At 33.9% G+C, this 15,720-nt stretch overlaps 1 protein-coding gene across 4 annotated transcripts; it reads right to left on the minus strand.

Moving 5' to 3' along the window:
* Positions 1–2,450: 2,450 nt before the first annotated feature.
* Positions 2,451–14,096, minus strand: LOC129322168 (kinesin-like protein KIN-14J). Of its 4 annotated transcripts, XM_054968276.1 has the most exons (23): positions 13,899–14,096; positions 13,742–13,770; positions 13,001–13,144; positions 12,717–12,874; positions 12,432–12,530; positions 10,355–10,559; positions 9,315–9,439; positions 9,093–9,176; positions 8,880–8,963; positions 8,694–8,786; positions 8,525–8,554; positions 7,774–8,127; positions 7,616–7,697; positions 7,430–7,525; positions 7,121–7,300; positions 6,902–7,008; positions 6,631–6,810; positions 6,307–6,470; positions 5,963–6,216; positions 5,503–5,666; positions 3,866–4,416; positions 3,577–3,683; positions 2,451–2,952 (listed from the first exon to the last, which is right to left on the minus strand). In XM_054968276.1, exons 3-23 carry the CDS (start codon positions 13,089–13,091, stop codon positions 2,888–2,890), a joined length of 3,273 nt encoding a protein of 1,090 aa, XP_054824251.1. In that variant the 5' UTR covers positions 13,092–13,144; positions 13,742–13,770; positions 13,899–14,096; the 3' UTR covers positions 2,451–2,887. The 4 variants fall into 4 exon arrangements, with proteins under 4 accessions (XP_054824251.1, XP_054824248.1, XP_054824249.1 ...); XM_054968273.1 differs by lacking the exon at positions 13,742–13,770 and having other exon boundaries at positions 13,771–14,096; XM_054968274.1 differs by having other exon boundaries at positions 13,742–14,096.
* Between the last annotated feature and the right edge of the window lie 1,624 nt (positions 14,097–15,720).

Below are 15,720 nucleotides of genomic sequence, written 5' to 3' on the forward strand. Positions count from 1 at the left end.
GACACATTAATTTCTCGGTATATGGAAAGATTTTTTTATTTTTTTAATTTTTTGCGCCAAGATACATAGAAAGAGTAGTAGATTCATATTAAAATAAACATCTTTCAAAAAATTAGTAAAACTTAATATTTTAATTTCTAAGAATCAAATACAACCAGTCGCTCTGAATAAAAACCGATCCAATGTCTGTGTCAAAGATAGGAGACGATTGAGAGATTTGAGAATTCGTTGAATTAGCTTTGAATTAGTCACATTTATTTATTAAAATTTTTATTCATATTTCTAAGCAACAGTTTATGTTTCTCTATACCAAATATTTCCTCTAAACCACAATATATTGCATTTTTTAAAAATTTTACTTAGTCTAAAATACAAGATATTAAAAAAAATTTATAATTATTTTTTCAACTATATCTCTACTTTATTTATTATGTTTTTTTAAAAAATTATGCATTAAAATTTTAATTATCATTATTAAAGTACTTATATATGATATTTAATAAAGATAAGATTGAAAAGATGTAATTTTTTTAAGAAATTAAAATTTCAAGTAATATTTTTTAAAAACCATAAATTAGTTACTAATATTCCATATTTTGATCCAGAGAGAGTAAGATTGAAGGAAAAAAAAACATGCACGAAATATGTATAAACATATATAGTTTAAAATTATAAATTATAAAATAAGTATATAAATCTTGGATGAGGACAATGAATATTTATAGATGTTGCCTTTTTTTTTTACCATATATTACTTTTCTCTAGATTGAAATATTTATTTTTATTATTATGAATATTTTTTTATTTTAAGTATATATTATTTAAAATATCTAAATTTTTTCATGATCGGTTCAACCATAATTCTATAATGGTCCGATCATGAAATCATAAACTAGTATCTTGATACTAGTATGGCTTTTGATAAAGTTGATATAAATAATATCATGCATGTGTTCTTTTATTTTTATTTTTTTAAATTCCTAAGGTGTCCCTATAATTAATAATTGTGAAATTAATTTCTCAAAAAATTTAAACTTCTTTTTAAGGAATTATCTTTTTCCAAACAACGATTTCTATACATACCTTCTATAATCAAATCTTAAAATAATATTTAAAAGGTCCAAACTGCTGCTATCCTCATCATATCCACTTGGTTGCATATGTTCAATATTAATAATCTCAAATCAAGACCAAACTAATGTAACTCAGCGGAATGTTTCGGGTGACGATCACTTGAGGGTAGTTGGTATGTTTGGATTAGCAATAACACTATAAACAAGAGATATTTAGACTAAACTTTTAGAGTAATTTTTGGCATAATAATTTAACTCAATACAATTTACATCTTGACCCTCTCTATTTTTTTTTAAAATCTTTAGAATTTTATAAAACCGTGAATTTCTTTAAATAAAATATATATATTTTTATTTTGAGCACGAGTTTTTCTAGCCCAAATGCACCTTATTTTTACCATGAAATTTTTTTTAATTAACAATAGTTATAGTTTTCCCGATGTCTGCGGGCAACGGACTCTTATTTCAAAAAATGAATTGGGTCAAAATCCAGGACGGCTTTTCTCCCCCGGGCCTCAACCAAAAGCCTGACAGATCACATTCACAACAAAGGCTGGTTCCCTTCAAGACTTCAATTCGCAATGGAGTAGGATCGTCTAGTCAAAATAATACATGTGTGTGTGTGTGATAAAATAAAATTGTGGCTTAGAAATGGAAAGAGGAAAACAAAGAAAAGAATGTAATTATAATCCATGGATGTGAGATTAAAATATAACTAATTCGAGCTTTTTTTGAAGTATATTGAACATTTGTTTTCTCAGCAAGTCAACCGTCACTGATCACCTGCATATCAAATTACTCCTTATATTTAAAATAAAAGAAAAAAATTAATCTTTTAATCCTTTAACTTTTAACTCACTTGTAACTCAATCTCCTCAACTATAATTCGCTGTAATCCAGTCCCTCAACTTTTGATTCACCTATAACTCGGTCCTTATTTTTTATTTTTTAAAAAAATTTCTTATCAAATAAGAGAAATAAAAAAATGCTCATATATTATTTTAAAATACACTCATCTTGCTCATTGATGTGAGATATAAACTAACATGAAAAAAAAATTAACAAAAATTAAGGGACTAATTTGTAAGTGATTCAAAAGTTGAAAAAAATACCCTCCTCTCACTCATTGATGTGAGATATAAGCTAACATGAAAAAAAAATTAACAAAAGTTAAGGGACTAATTTGTAAGTGATTCAAAAGTTGAAGAACTGAGTCATAGTTGAACGACTGAGTCACAGCGAGTCATAGTTGAGAGATTGAGTTACAAGTAAATTAAAAGTTGGAGGATTAAAAGATTAATTTTCTCAAAATAAAAATATCATCCTTTTTCTCATTTATACAGAGACAGCACTTATAAATTTGCAGAAGACTTGAGCTATGAGAAGTCAACTTCATGATAAAGTGGGCAAATATCTGTACAAAGCTTAAGAGCCAACATTAGAACTAGAAGCACGCATTTTCCCCTAAAAAATGCTGGGCATGTTCATCTCAGTATTACTAGTTACTTTGGTTTTAACTTGTAATACTGAGATTGTACATCAATCATCAATGGCTCCAGGAGAAAAAACGCATCAATGGCGCTGAGGCCTGAGGGTGAAAGGTACAACAGATTGGATGAACCTTCCAAACTAAAACATTGACAATAACATATGAAGTAGTTAAGAGGCTAGAGCTCGCATACACCTCATCCAATACAAGGTTCTAGCCAAAGTGAGCCATCAAGTACATCATAGACGAAAATAATAAGTACCTGGTAGTATGAATAATAAATTCCCGCTGGTGAAAATACTTTAGAATCCAAGTCGCATCCTAATTATTGCCATCGTTTAGGAGGGGCCTTCACTGAAGTTGAGCTACCGGCAGCAGTTTTTTTGACGCCTACATAAATCAGATTAGGAAGTTTGTGAGAGCAAGCCGAGATCAGTCATTTATTGTAGAGAACAACTTCATAAAAATAATGCCATTAGATCCTAGACATCGAACTCGCCAAATTGGTGCAAGTTTCTTTGGTTGGACTGGTTTTAATTAAAATTAATATAATTTAAAGAATATGTGTGAAAAACAAAAAAATATCTTGGACAATATTTATTCATATCCTTGTCATGCATCCTAAATTTATAGTCAATCATATTAATATTATAACAAGAGTATTTACTATTCATTACAAATTACTAAAATCATCAAATATATCAAATTAATTATCCAATAAAAAAATCAGTACAAGTTTTCATGATTAACCATAAGAACTAATGAATCATCAAATCTATGTATGTATATATGTATGTGTGCAACACCAAAGAAAAACCAACTGGAAAAAATTAACATAGCTTTGAATTGTAAAGAAATCGGTTCAAAACCAGTTTTCTCACGGTTTTGACCGTTTCTCACAGGTTTTGAGGGTGTTTTGGACCAAATATATGGCTGGTTCCCGGTTTGACCGGTCAAACAACTGGTTCCAACAATGTTGAGAAAAACCATGAATACATCATTAGATGTACTCACTTGAGGTAACCTTTGAGGAAGTTCTGTTCATTGACAATCTAGAAGATTTTATTGGTACTTTTTGTAGAACTTCCGCGGCTTTGGGAATTTTGGACGCCAACACGGATCTGAAACCAACCAAAACAAACATCAGGTCTGCTTCAAATAAAGAAGGTAAAGAAGCAAATCAAAGCAACTACGGGCCTTGGAATGAAAACAAAGTTCAAATAGTCGAAGGAATCGTCCCTAATTATGCTTTGTATACAAGATAAACTTGAGAAGAGGAAGTAGTGGTGGTGGTGGTACTCACTTCTCTTTGTTAACACTTGACAGGTTGTCTGTTGTTGTGCTCTTACTTGGGGTAATTTCAGTTGGCTTCTCCGCTTCAGGGAAAAGAGTGTACTCCACAATGCTGCAGATAGAACCATCAGTTTCTGTTCCCATTGAAAGACCGCCGTCAGATATATCACTTAATCTCTCTTCAGAATCTGCCTCTCCAAATCCTAAGAGATCGATGTCGTCATTGACATTCTGGCTTGCATCTTCTTTGGATGATTTGAACAGCGGGGAACTGGGATTGTTCCTGAGATCATCCATTGACTGATGAGAACCAGCTTCCGAGTGCTTATCACTATACTCTGAGCAGTTGTCCATGTCAGAAGCTGATTTTTCACCAACTCGCAAGGCCCCAGCTCCGGAAAGTCTTGTGCTATGCCTTGAAGTTCCAGTGGAATGTCTCCTCGGAGATGATGAACCATACCTCATCATCCCCCGCTTGGCAACATTGAGATTAGCCTTGAGCTGCTGCAACCGCTCAACCTCTTCATCCTTCCTTGCAAGTGCATCTTTGAGAGATGCCACCTGCAAGAAAAATCACTAAATCAAAGGGCTTGCAACCAATAGCGAAATTTCAGTTTAAGACAAACGGTTTCACTTCACAATCATAGGTATCGTTGGGCCATGAAAAGTTCGCGGCCTACAAAAGAAATCTGAAGGAAGAAGAATATTATCTTCATTCTTCCCCCCAACATCCTCGCCCCAGAAAGGATAAATCCATCTTCCTGCTGAATGCAATTTCCGCATCCTAGGCAGTAGGCAGTAACAATACCGAGTGCAGATTGGAATATTGGGAGACAGATGAATGACTACGCAAGCCAACACTTCCATAATTAACGACCTAAAAATATCTGCTTTTCCAAATACGCACTTCAGGTTGTAAAGAGATAAATTGGTTGCTGACAAAATTGAAATTTTTTTTCATATGTCATAAAAGGAAATATAATTAATTAAATTCCAAGAAGCTGGTAAGAGAACACAAGCCAAAAGGAAGGGAAGAAAGACTTGAACATTTTATGGAGGAGGAGAGGAAAAATTGAGGAAAAAGAAAATAAGAGGAAAGAAAAAGGAAGGAGTAGGAAAAATGAACAATATGGAGCACTGTTTTATTTGAAAAGCGTAGAATTACAGTTGAATCTGTAGTGTCTGTCCGCCTATATGTATGGATATGTCTAATGAAAATGATAATTATTATTATCCTAATGAGTTGCCTGTCATAGGACTGAAAACGACCAATGAAAATCACCCTTTTTCCTATGGTTTTTCAGGGGGAAAATTTTAAAAAAGGTGGGTCTACATGCAATTTTTCTTTGATGTTTGTAATTTTTTTTCACTCTTTCGCAGTTCAAACGGGAAAATTAGCTGTTTCGGTTTTCTTTCCCCCCTATTATCTTCCAAACCAAACAAGCTTAAATTTAGAGCTTAATCCGCTATACATATAACTATGCAGGCACAACATTTTCTGCAAGAGTGACGCGGCACAAATACCCGGATGTACAAAAACTAGCATGCTAAAATGTAATGTTTTGCTGATAATGTAAGTACATAACATTGACAACATTCACAAATACTAGAATATCTACGTGACAATAAATCAAAATTTAGAGTAACCTGCTCTAAGAGTTCTTTGACATCCCTTCCTTCTCTATTACCACGAGCAGCACCTAGCTCAACACCAGCAACCCTCACGGCAAACTTCAAGGTGCTTATTGTTTCACAATATGAAGCAGTGTCAGGGTTAAGCTGTACAAACATGAGGGTTTTTGCTTGACCACCTAAAGGAAAACAAATGAAGGAAAAAAGATACAATTAGCATGACTTGGGAACGACAATAGAAAAAATAAGTCTTATCCCAATAGGCAGGATTTGCTACATGAATTGTACGATGCCATCATAATCTATCAACAACCCAGCTTTTGGACATAATGTTAACTAAAGCGTTATTCAACAACTTCATTGAACAAGTGACATTTGGGAACATGCTATGATTTTAAAAAGTTACAAAACATGATGTCACAAATTGCATGTCGATACAATAACGACCAAATAAAAAACTAAAGAGTGATATTACCTAACGAGCTCTGAAGAAGTTGAGTCAATTTACTATTTCTATATGGAACATGTGGATTCCTTTGTGCTAGAGCAAAAATCACATCTCCAAGTGCTGATAGTGATTTATTTATATGCTGTGCCTCCTTAAGCCTATCTCCTGTTGCTTCAGAACGCTCTACTCTCTCACTTCCTGCAAGATCTACAAGATGTAGACATCCACGCAACAAAGTGCTAGTCTCCAAATCCATGCCACGAACATGAACAGTAAGAACACTATCACATAATTACACAAACGTTATGAATTTCAAGCATCAACTATTGTGAAAATAGGACGTCAGAAAATCTCAAAACTGTGAATACAACCTATGTGATCTGCTACTTCTTTCATTTAATGCTGTGGAACCAGTTGCCCGATTCATTAGTCCAACATTCATCAACTCCAGCACATCCGTCATTGAATTCACAGAATGCAAGCTTGCATCAGGGACAACCAACCCATTTGGCTGGGAAGAATTCCAAATCCCAAGTGTATGTAAGTCAAGGAAATAACACCTACGTTGAATTTCTTTGAAATCCAAGGAGAAAGAGAAAAAATAAAAAATGTTATGTGTGCATATACTGAGATTTGGAAAGACTTGCATAGTTTTATAAAGATTTGATATGAAAAAAAAAAAAATCGTAAGGATATCTCTTTTGAGGACCATTGCCAGATAGTAAATCACGAACTTGTTCATTGTAAATCTCAACCATTTGAACACCAACTTCATAAACTATAGAGCCTTTCCTACTCTGGGAAATATGGAAAAGATCATGTAGTGCTCGATAATTGACACCCCAGTCTGATTTGGATGATAGGCTTGGTCCACTCTGGTGGAAGAAAATATTAGGCAAGTCACATCTTGTACAATTTGAAACCACAAGCGCAGTAAAAATACGAATAAATAAACGAATTGCATACCATTGTATATGTCTTTCCTGAGCCAGTTTGACCATAAGCAAATATGCAAACATTGTACCCATCAAGTACAGAACGAATTAGTGGTTGGGTATCCATGAATACCTCTTCTGCGAGCATAAAACATTGATGCATTAGATGAAAACTATCAACTCCATTAGTCCAACTAAAACAATTAAATAGTAGTATTACTATTGAGCTTGACAGAAAACAATGGATTACCTTGACTAGCAGTTGGACCAAAAACCTTGTTAAATTTAAAAAGTTTACGAGTTTCTTTTCCGTGTTTGAGAGGATTGCTGACAACTAATTCTCCATTATCACCAATCAATTCAATCGTTGTCTGGTTTTGACTTTGCCCGGGAAGAAAGGGTCTTATTCGACAATATACCCGGATATTTCCTATTCAGAAATGAAGCTGGTTAAAAAGAGACAAGGAGGGGAAAATAGAGACAGCAGGTCAGCAATATAGCGAAGCAACTCAAGTACAGACCTCAATGCTAAACATGATAGGCAAACAAAGCTATCTACCTTTCAAATCTTGAACTTCATTATATAATTTCCGATTTTCTGTAAGAACTACATGATAATTTTCAGCAGCTTCAGCTAGACTTTTGAGCTTCTTCCCTGAATAAAATATTCACACATCTAGTAAATACAAATTCAATAAAATAAATAAATGATAGATTTTGCACAATTTCAAACAATCTTTCCTACCCAGATACTTGAATTCTTCGGAATAGCTTCTTTTTGTTTTTAGCACATCATCTTTTACAGATTCCATCGCAGTTCTCAATTCCTGTACAACATGAAAGATTAAACGGTACATGTTTTAAAGAGATAAGACCATAAGGGTGGTGAGCAAGATAACAAACCTTGAGAGCCCCAAATTGGTAATTAATGAAACTTTGATAGCTATTCTCTTTGTTTTTCCATTTAAGAGATTTAGATTCTATAAATGCCTCCAATTTCTTGGCTTGATTCCTTGCATCAGAAAGACCACATTCTAGTTCCCGTATCCTCTTCTCATATTCAGATTTAGATTCTTCAGCACGTAATTCTGACTGCATATGGAGCTCTTCATGCTCTTTTTTGACCAATTCCAGTTCTTGCTTCAAAGCAGAAATCTCAATTTCACCACGAACTTTTTCTTGTTTTAAACGAACAACACCTTGCTCATCAAGTTTGTTTTTCTCCTCCATTTTAGTTTTCTCAACTTGAAGAGCAAACTGAAATACAAATAATCGTATCAAGTTAGTAGCTAATACAAATTATGTTAAAATTACCGGTATCACAATTTTTCAGAAGCTTCAACTAAGATTAGAACTATAAATTAAATAATTTAAACAATTATTTATATATCCACTATGGCAAAAAGCCATGCCTCTTTAGTGCACTCGCATTTTCAATATTTTAAAAGTGATGAATAAGTCCCCAAGTGTGGAATATTGGTAAAGGGTACAAATAGTTAGCAATAGGTCGAACATTCAAAAATCTGCTCCATCAAGTACCCAAAAGAACTAGTGAAAATAACAAGAATGAAATTCAACAAAGAATTAAAGATCTATATTGATAGTTTGTTCCACAATCTTCAAACTAAAGATAGGGCAGAAGATTGGTTTGAACCTTCAACTGCTGTAACCAAATTTTGACAACCTGCAGAAAGTAGAAACAACTTTTATATTAGTTATGCAGATAATGGCAATAGTAGAAAATACGACCATGTAATCCTAAAAAACTAGAAGACATGACGAGGCACGCATGCAAACCCATTTACAAAGAAAAAAGAAAATACCTCATTCTCTTCAGTTGTCCCTGCTGCCAGGGTTTCAAGTGCATTTATTTTCAATTGGTACTTCTCCTCACGAACCTTGAAAAGATTGTTTTGCTGTAGATATAAAACAACATAAATATCATCTGTCAAAACAACCAAAACAGAAATCTAGTCAAGAAAAGAATGCATAAAGAATGTGTATATTACATTTTTCAGGCTCTCTGCTTGATTAGAAAAGCGCCACTCTATCACTTGAAGAATTTTTCTCAAAAGCCATGCTGCATGCTGAGACTACAAACACGAAATTTAAAAGTAAAATACAGATGCTTCTCAGTAACAAAGAAAGTGAAAGTATGCACAAAAAGCAAAACTGATTTGTCATATTTATCGCAGATGATGTGCAGCGCTCTGGGTTCTTACTTGAGGCATATCTCCATTCTTTCTTCCAAAAATATCACCCATAATCCTATTTCCTATGTTAAAAAGTGATCGAGTTGAAGCATTCTGCAGGGGGGAAAACTAATGCCTGAGGATCATATATTAGTTTACAACAGATCATGCAACAACATAATTTTAATGATAAACACAGTAACACACTAACAGAGGGGGACATAGACATGGACAAGTAGCTCTTTGGCTTACATCTAAACTGTTTGACTTTAGTAACTCCATAATTTTATCATCAGAAAGATCTACATGCAATCCTCGCTTTGACTGTAAGAGTTCATTAGACTTAGATCCCACATGATGTACGAGAGTAGCTTCATCTGCAGAGAGAACATAAAGTATGGGTTAAAGCAAACTGCACCAGAAGGTTTGAATTCAAATAGCAGTGGCATAATTAAACAAAGGAATTATATTAGGACTAAATCCAGTTTTCTCTCACTACCATCTATGGCCTGTGCTCTCTATCTTTTTTTTTTTTTTTGGGGCCAATACTATAGCCCGTGTTGTTGAAAGTTCTTAAGTTGTATTGCATGTGAAGGCGGTCAGACAACTAGCCCATTAAGTTGTGGCAGAAATCTGGATGATGCATGATATTCATAGTCTACTTGAGACATTTAACACATATATAAGCAGGAAAAAGATATGCCAACCCAGAAACTATTATTAGACTGTAAGAAATATAATTTTGCACTCCGATTCAATTATTATGCACAAAAGCATTGAATTCTAAGTTCAAGCTGAAAATTGACTCCCATAAAAAGATCTGTTTGCAAAGTTTTATTGAGTGAAAAGTTTGCAGTTAGAACATGCAGTGAATGACAAAAATAAAAATTCTATTTTCCAAACTTAGTCTCACATTAAGCACAGGGTACATCTAATATCTAAAAATTGGATCCTCAAGAACTTCCCAAATTGAGGTACGCAAAAAGAATGTCTCCACTTCGGTTCCAGAAACTTGTCAATCACAATATTTTCTTCATTCTACTGGAGGTCATTTACGGGAACTTTGCTAAGGTTTGTAATGCTTAAGCTAAAATCAGATGCAAATCTTGAAATTTAACCAAATCAATTCATATGTCCAGCCCGCCAATGCCAATATGAACAAAACATGGAAAGAATTAACTAGTTCACAAACAGAAATCAGCAGATGATGCCTTAGTTTATCATAGCTACTCAACCAAGTGAAAATCACACTGTGCTTTTGTTCCAGCTCCATAAGAAAAGGATGACAATACCTGGTAGGACAGAACCCTCAACTTCATGTTGGAAATTTGAATCACCTGAAAATTTTAGCCTCTCTTCACTTCCAAAGGTCAAGAATGCTAGATCTGATTGATCCCACGTCTTTCTGGAAAGACTTTGGATATTTTCTCTCACAACATTTGAAACAAAATGAGTTTTCAGATCCTCAAGGCACTGCAACACAGGCACTATCGATCCCTGCATATAATCTCAGACCAGAAATAAAATAGGAAAAAACTTGGAAATGAAAAAGAATAACAAGGGACCATTGAATTTCAGCTTCATGTTTTGGCCAATGCAACTCAATTTTGAAGTATGAAAGTGTTTAAGGGAGAAGAGTAATTTCACTCATTAAGCTATTTAATGAGATGTTGGGGTCCAATAAAATGCTAGAGCAATGGAGGAGAAACACTTTAATGCCTATAAACGAGAATAAGGAGGATGTCTGAAACTATGCAAATTATTGAGGGATAAAACTTACAAGTCATACTGTAAAATTATGGGAAAGGGTGATTAGACACATATTAAGAAATAAGACTTTTATTTCAAAGAACCAATTTGGATTTATGTCAAGATGGTCTACATTAGAGTTTATTTATCTCCTAAGAGGGGTTGATGGAAAAGTACAAGAGTAAAGAAAGAAACTTACATATGATTTTTATTGACCTGGAAAAAGCTTTTAATTGTATACCAAGAAAAGTACTACAGAAAGCCCTTGAAAAGAAAAGTTTTCATGTTACTTATATTATTTAGAGCTATAAAGGATATGGATGAAGTGACAACAACTAGTGTGACAATGATTGGTGGTGAGGCAAAAGAATTTCCTATAAGAATTGATTCACATCTACGATCATCCTTGAGTTGTTATACATATAATACAAGTTGGGTGATTAAAATAAAGAAAGACATTAGAAGTTATTTGTAATTGCAAAGTACCTACTATGCTTAAAGAGATGTTTTATAATACCGCAATGAGACCAACAATGTTATATAGTAATGCATGTCGAGCATTGAAAGGACAACAATAGCAAAAAGTTGGAGTAACATAGATGAGAATGCTAAGATGAATGTATGGTTATACAAGAAAAGATAGGATATTCGTAATGATCATACTCCCTCTAGTCCACAATAGAGGGCAATAGTAATCACTTCATAGTTATCAAAAAAAGTTAGTTGAAACCTTAATCTTTTAAAAAATTGTACATCTTTCCAATTATATCTTTATTAAATGCTATATATAAATGCCTCGATAATGACAATTGAAATTTCAATGACCATTTTTTCAATAAATAAATAAATGAATGAAGAGTATAATTGAAAAAATATATACATAAAAACTACCCAACAACCAACATTTTGGAGCAAGCATAGCTTCTAGAAAATACCCTATATTATGAATTGGAGGGAGTATATGATAAAAAGTTGGCACAGCATATATTATGGCATATGTTAAGGAAAAAATGGGAGAAAATCCTTTAAAGTGGTTCATACATGGGCAAAAAAGGCTGATAGAGGTGTCAATGAAGAGGGTTGAGAAAATGATCTTTAGCCTCGTGAAGTGATGCAGAGGAAGACCAAAAAGAACAATCAAGGAAGTTATCAAACATGATCTACTAGTAAATGATGTATTTGAAGAGTTGGTTATTGATAGAACACAATAATTTATGTGATCCATGTAACTAGCCTCACTTAGTTCAAAGTCTAACCAAATCTAGAGGACAGACCAAGACTATATGTTTCATCATCCAAAAGAGAGAAATGTAAAGGAATTAATACCATCCTCCCAAGACCCAACGGTAAAATAGTCAATGTTACTTCTAAACTGTACAATGACTTTCCTTTGTGGGTGACAAAAGGTGAAACAGACCACCTAGGGCCAGGTATTCTTTAGCCAACAATCAAGCATTACCAAAGAGTCCCACACCCAATTAAGGTTGCAATCTTTTTCTTATTGTATATATGTATTCTTTTATTATAGGAAATGATGTTCGAGGCAATCTTTTATCTTCAACAAAACCTGACTTTTCAACCATTTCCGCAAATTATATTTCACAAAGAAACTTCATATACCTGATCTAGCCTTGACAAATCAAATCCAGGCAATCCCAGTTCATCCATAGCCTGCAGAAACTTTTTAATGTTCACTTGCTCATCCAAAGAATAACCTCCCTGAAGTTAAGAAGGCAGTCTCTCAGAAGAAAAATAATAAGGAAAATATGCTCTAACATAAATGACAGCGCAACTAAGGAAAAAAAAAAACAAAAAAGTAGACAGGGTCATCAAACTGTATGAAATGATAACAGCAACAATAATAAACAATATATAAACTTAAAGCAAAATGAAAGAAAGTCCTACAATTTTCACAGAACCAGGAACCAGCTTGTCCAAAATGCTGCACAATACAGACCCATCCCTCAACAGTGCCCTCAGTTCCTCCTCTGAAATATCTGTTGGCAGATTTAAGTGAGGAAGCACACTGTTTAACCACTTCACCAGAGTTTCCAGCCGACTGCCTGAAAGCAAATCATAATCAAAAGTTGCCCCCGCGTGTGTGTGTGGTTTTTTTTTTTTGGGGGGGGGGTGGTTGTTCGCATAACTAAAGGATCAGAGACTAAAAGTTATGTTATCTTTAAGCAAACCTCCGAAAGCTTGTATTAGGCTAACATCATCGGGATAACCATTTAATCTGTCAATTCCCCTTTTTCCCCGTTCTTTTTGCTCCAACTGCATGTTTATCTCAAACACACAGACTCCTCGTCCTTTTGATTAGCTATTCCTGCACACTGCTTCAAAGGAGAAAAAGTTATCTTAATAAGCGCATCTAATTCCAAACAATTTAGTATCTTACGTTGATGAGTGAGAAATTTATCCAAAGATACTTAATAAAAACTTGTCCAAAATCTGAACCAAGAATATCTAAGAAACCAAAATTTAGAAGTACTGCAATCAAAATGGTTTCTGCGAAAAGCTAGCATGTCAAGCGGCTAAAACATTTCTTGGTCTGGGAAGGCTCCTCACCAGGAAGGAAAGATTAAAAACTAAAATGGAAAAAATAAGATAACATGACATGATTATTGACGCTGAACCTTATGTCCGACAAAAAGTTCCATTCAACTTAACTACATTAGAGGATACAGTGTGTTAGTCCAGCTGAAATATGTTGTCCTGGAAAAAAAAAATGAAAATTTGTCGTGGTTTGAATGATTTTTCAACTCATTAATCCCTGCTGTCCAAGAACCTTCGTCCGAAATGGATATGTGGGCATCGGAAGAAAAAAGAATTCGATGATTAACATGATATATTATATTTGAAATCATAGCTGCATTGTCAGCCAAAAGGAAAGGAAAAGAAAAGAGAGATACAACCAGATCAGCGCGAACCTGTCTTGCGGAAGAAATGAGGGACGAACCTGAGGAACAGAGAGAAATGGGGAATCGATGAGACAGCGGATTCATCTATCCAGTATAGATATTAAATTACAATGCAGATGGAACAACGCTGCTTCAGATCGATCCAATCCCATAAATTTTTACGCACTCGAAAACAGTTTTGATTGGAAGGATCACAATTTAGGTCCGAAAATTTAGAGCGGAGTGGAGATGTCGTTCAGAGGCAGGCCTCATTTGTTTGTTGGCTGATCTTGATCTTTTTTTGAATGGCGGTCTTGGAGATACATTTGGAACCTGGAAAATGCAAGCCAAACCATTTGAATTTCGATGTTTTAACTGGCTTAGGTGAAATGACAGGGTGCTTTCTGTTTTCGTTCAATGTTTTTATTATTTTAATACCTACTAATTTCACAAGAAAAAAAAAATCCCGCCCGCCTAACCAAAAACGCACCACCAGTTTATGAGCAGATATTTCACTTAATTTTCGGTAAAATTAAAACATATTATTTAAATTTAAATTTTATGAATAATATGAAATAGTGTGACTTTAAAATTAAATACTGCCTAAAGTATAATGGCGGCACGCACATGTATATTAAAGAAAAATAATAATAAAAAAATCCCTCCAAAATATTATCTTCAATCTTTATTGTAATATGTTTTTAATTGTTTTATGTATTTTAAAAAATTAATTTTTTTATATCATAGAAAATAAAGATGTATTTTGATTTTTTATCTTTGATTTTAAATTATAATATAACTATATTGAATAGAAATAAAATTTCATGAAATGTGTTAATTCTTTTTAAATTTTTAGGGAAGTACATGTTAGTAAGTTTTAAAGTAAAAAAAATATTTTAACCCTTCTCCCTCTTTTGCTTCGTCTCCATCTCTGATAAGACGCATTCTCACATGATATTTAATCCTACCTTTGCGTCTTCCCAAGACCTCACCCGCCACCACAGCATTTAATTTACGGGACAAAGATGAAATTGCAGGATTTTTCTCCCTTTACGTCAACCTGAATCGCATGTATTAGCATACATATATGAATGGGGAGTAGAAGTTAGAGAATGTTAGATTTATTTACTACAAATTTCCAACAGTGGCGCGCGCACACAATTTGATATGAAATTTTGGGTCGCGCTACAAATATGTATACATAACCTTATAACTCATCCAATTCAAGTTTTATTTGCTGCAATTTGTAACAATGGCGCAAAAATTCCTTCGTATTCATCATGGTGTTCTCGCCCATAAGCGCCACCGAATAACCACGAAAACCCCTCCTGATGTTGTGAAGCTGCTTAGATCCGACATTGTCGGCCGCCACCGCAAGGAATTGCGTGCAATCTTCCATGAGCTGGGACAACTTGGCATCGCAAGCTATCTTCTTCTTGGCCTTGGTGCTTTTCACCACCATTGATGTGTGTGTGTAAGGAAAATGAAAGCAGAAATTTTGTGAGATGGAGCAAAATCAAGGGCCAAGACTAGAGGTGTTCACAGAATAGAATGGGACCGTGACACTCCCGTATCGTGTCTTATCCCAAAAAAAAGATTGTGACTGAATTTTGGTCACGTGTCCCGTTCCATCTTGAAAGTCAGCCTGTCCCGTTAGGAGTCGGGATGAGATCCGGACAAGATCGCGACGTCTTGATAAATGGAATAATATTAGAGAAAGATCTGGATTGTGATGTTCATTAAAATTTTAAATCATATAATTTATTAAGTTTAAAATCAAAACAATATAAGTACATAAATCACAACAATTTAAAGTCAATTATTAAATTATATTAATCACAACTACATATTATAATAGTAAATATAAGTTATCTTTATGCTATAAGAGTAGCAACAACAAGCAAATCAAGTACAACATCAAATCATTGTTCTTCTACTTTAGTGAATATGTACTAAGCTAATTACTTTTCTGAGAATAAAGTAAGAAATATATTATAAATAAAAGTTAT

Source organism: Prosopis cineraria, unplaced genomic scaffold, assembly GCF_029017545.1.
Source record: "Prosopis cineraria cultivar Desert tree isolate PC_DT_omini unplaced genomic scaffold, ASM2901754v1 PC10, whole genome shotgun sequence".
NCBI classification, from domain to species: Eukaryota; Viridiplantae; Streptophyta; class Magnoliopsida; order Fabales; family Fabaceae; genus Prosopis; species Prosopis cineraria.

Coding starts and splice junctions, on each gene's coding strand:
- LOC129322168 (XM_054968276.1), bottom strand. CDS start 13,091: ATGCAGTTGGAGCAAAAAGAACGGGGAAAAAGGGGAATTGACAGATTA. Junction 5,667..5,962: donor ACTTCTTCAGAGCTCGTTAG/GTAATATCACTC, acceptor GTTTTCCTTTAG/GTGGTCAAGCAAAAACCCTC. Junction 4,417..5,502: donor TCAAAGAACTCTTAGAGCAG/GTTACTCTAAAT, acceptor TTTTTCTTGCAG/GTGGCATCTCTCAAAGATGC.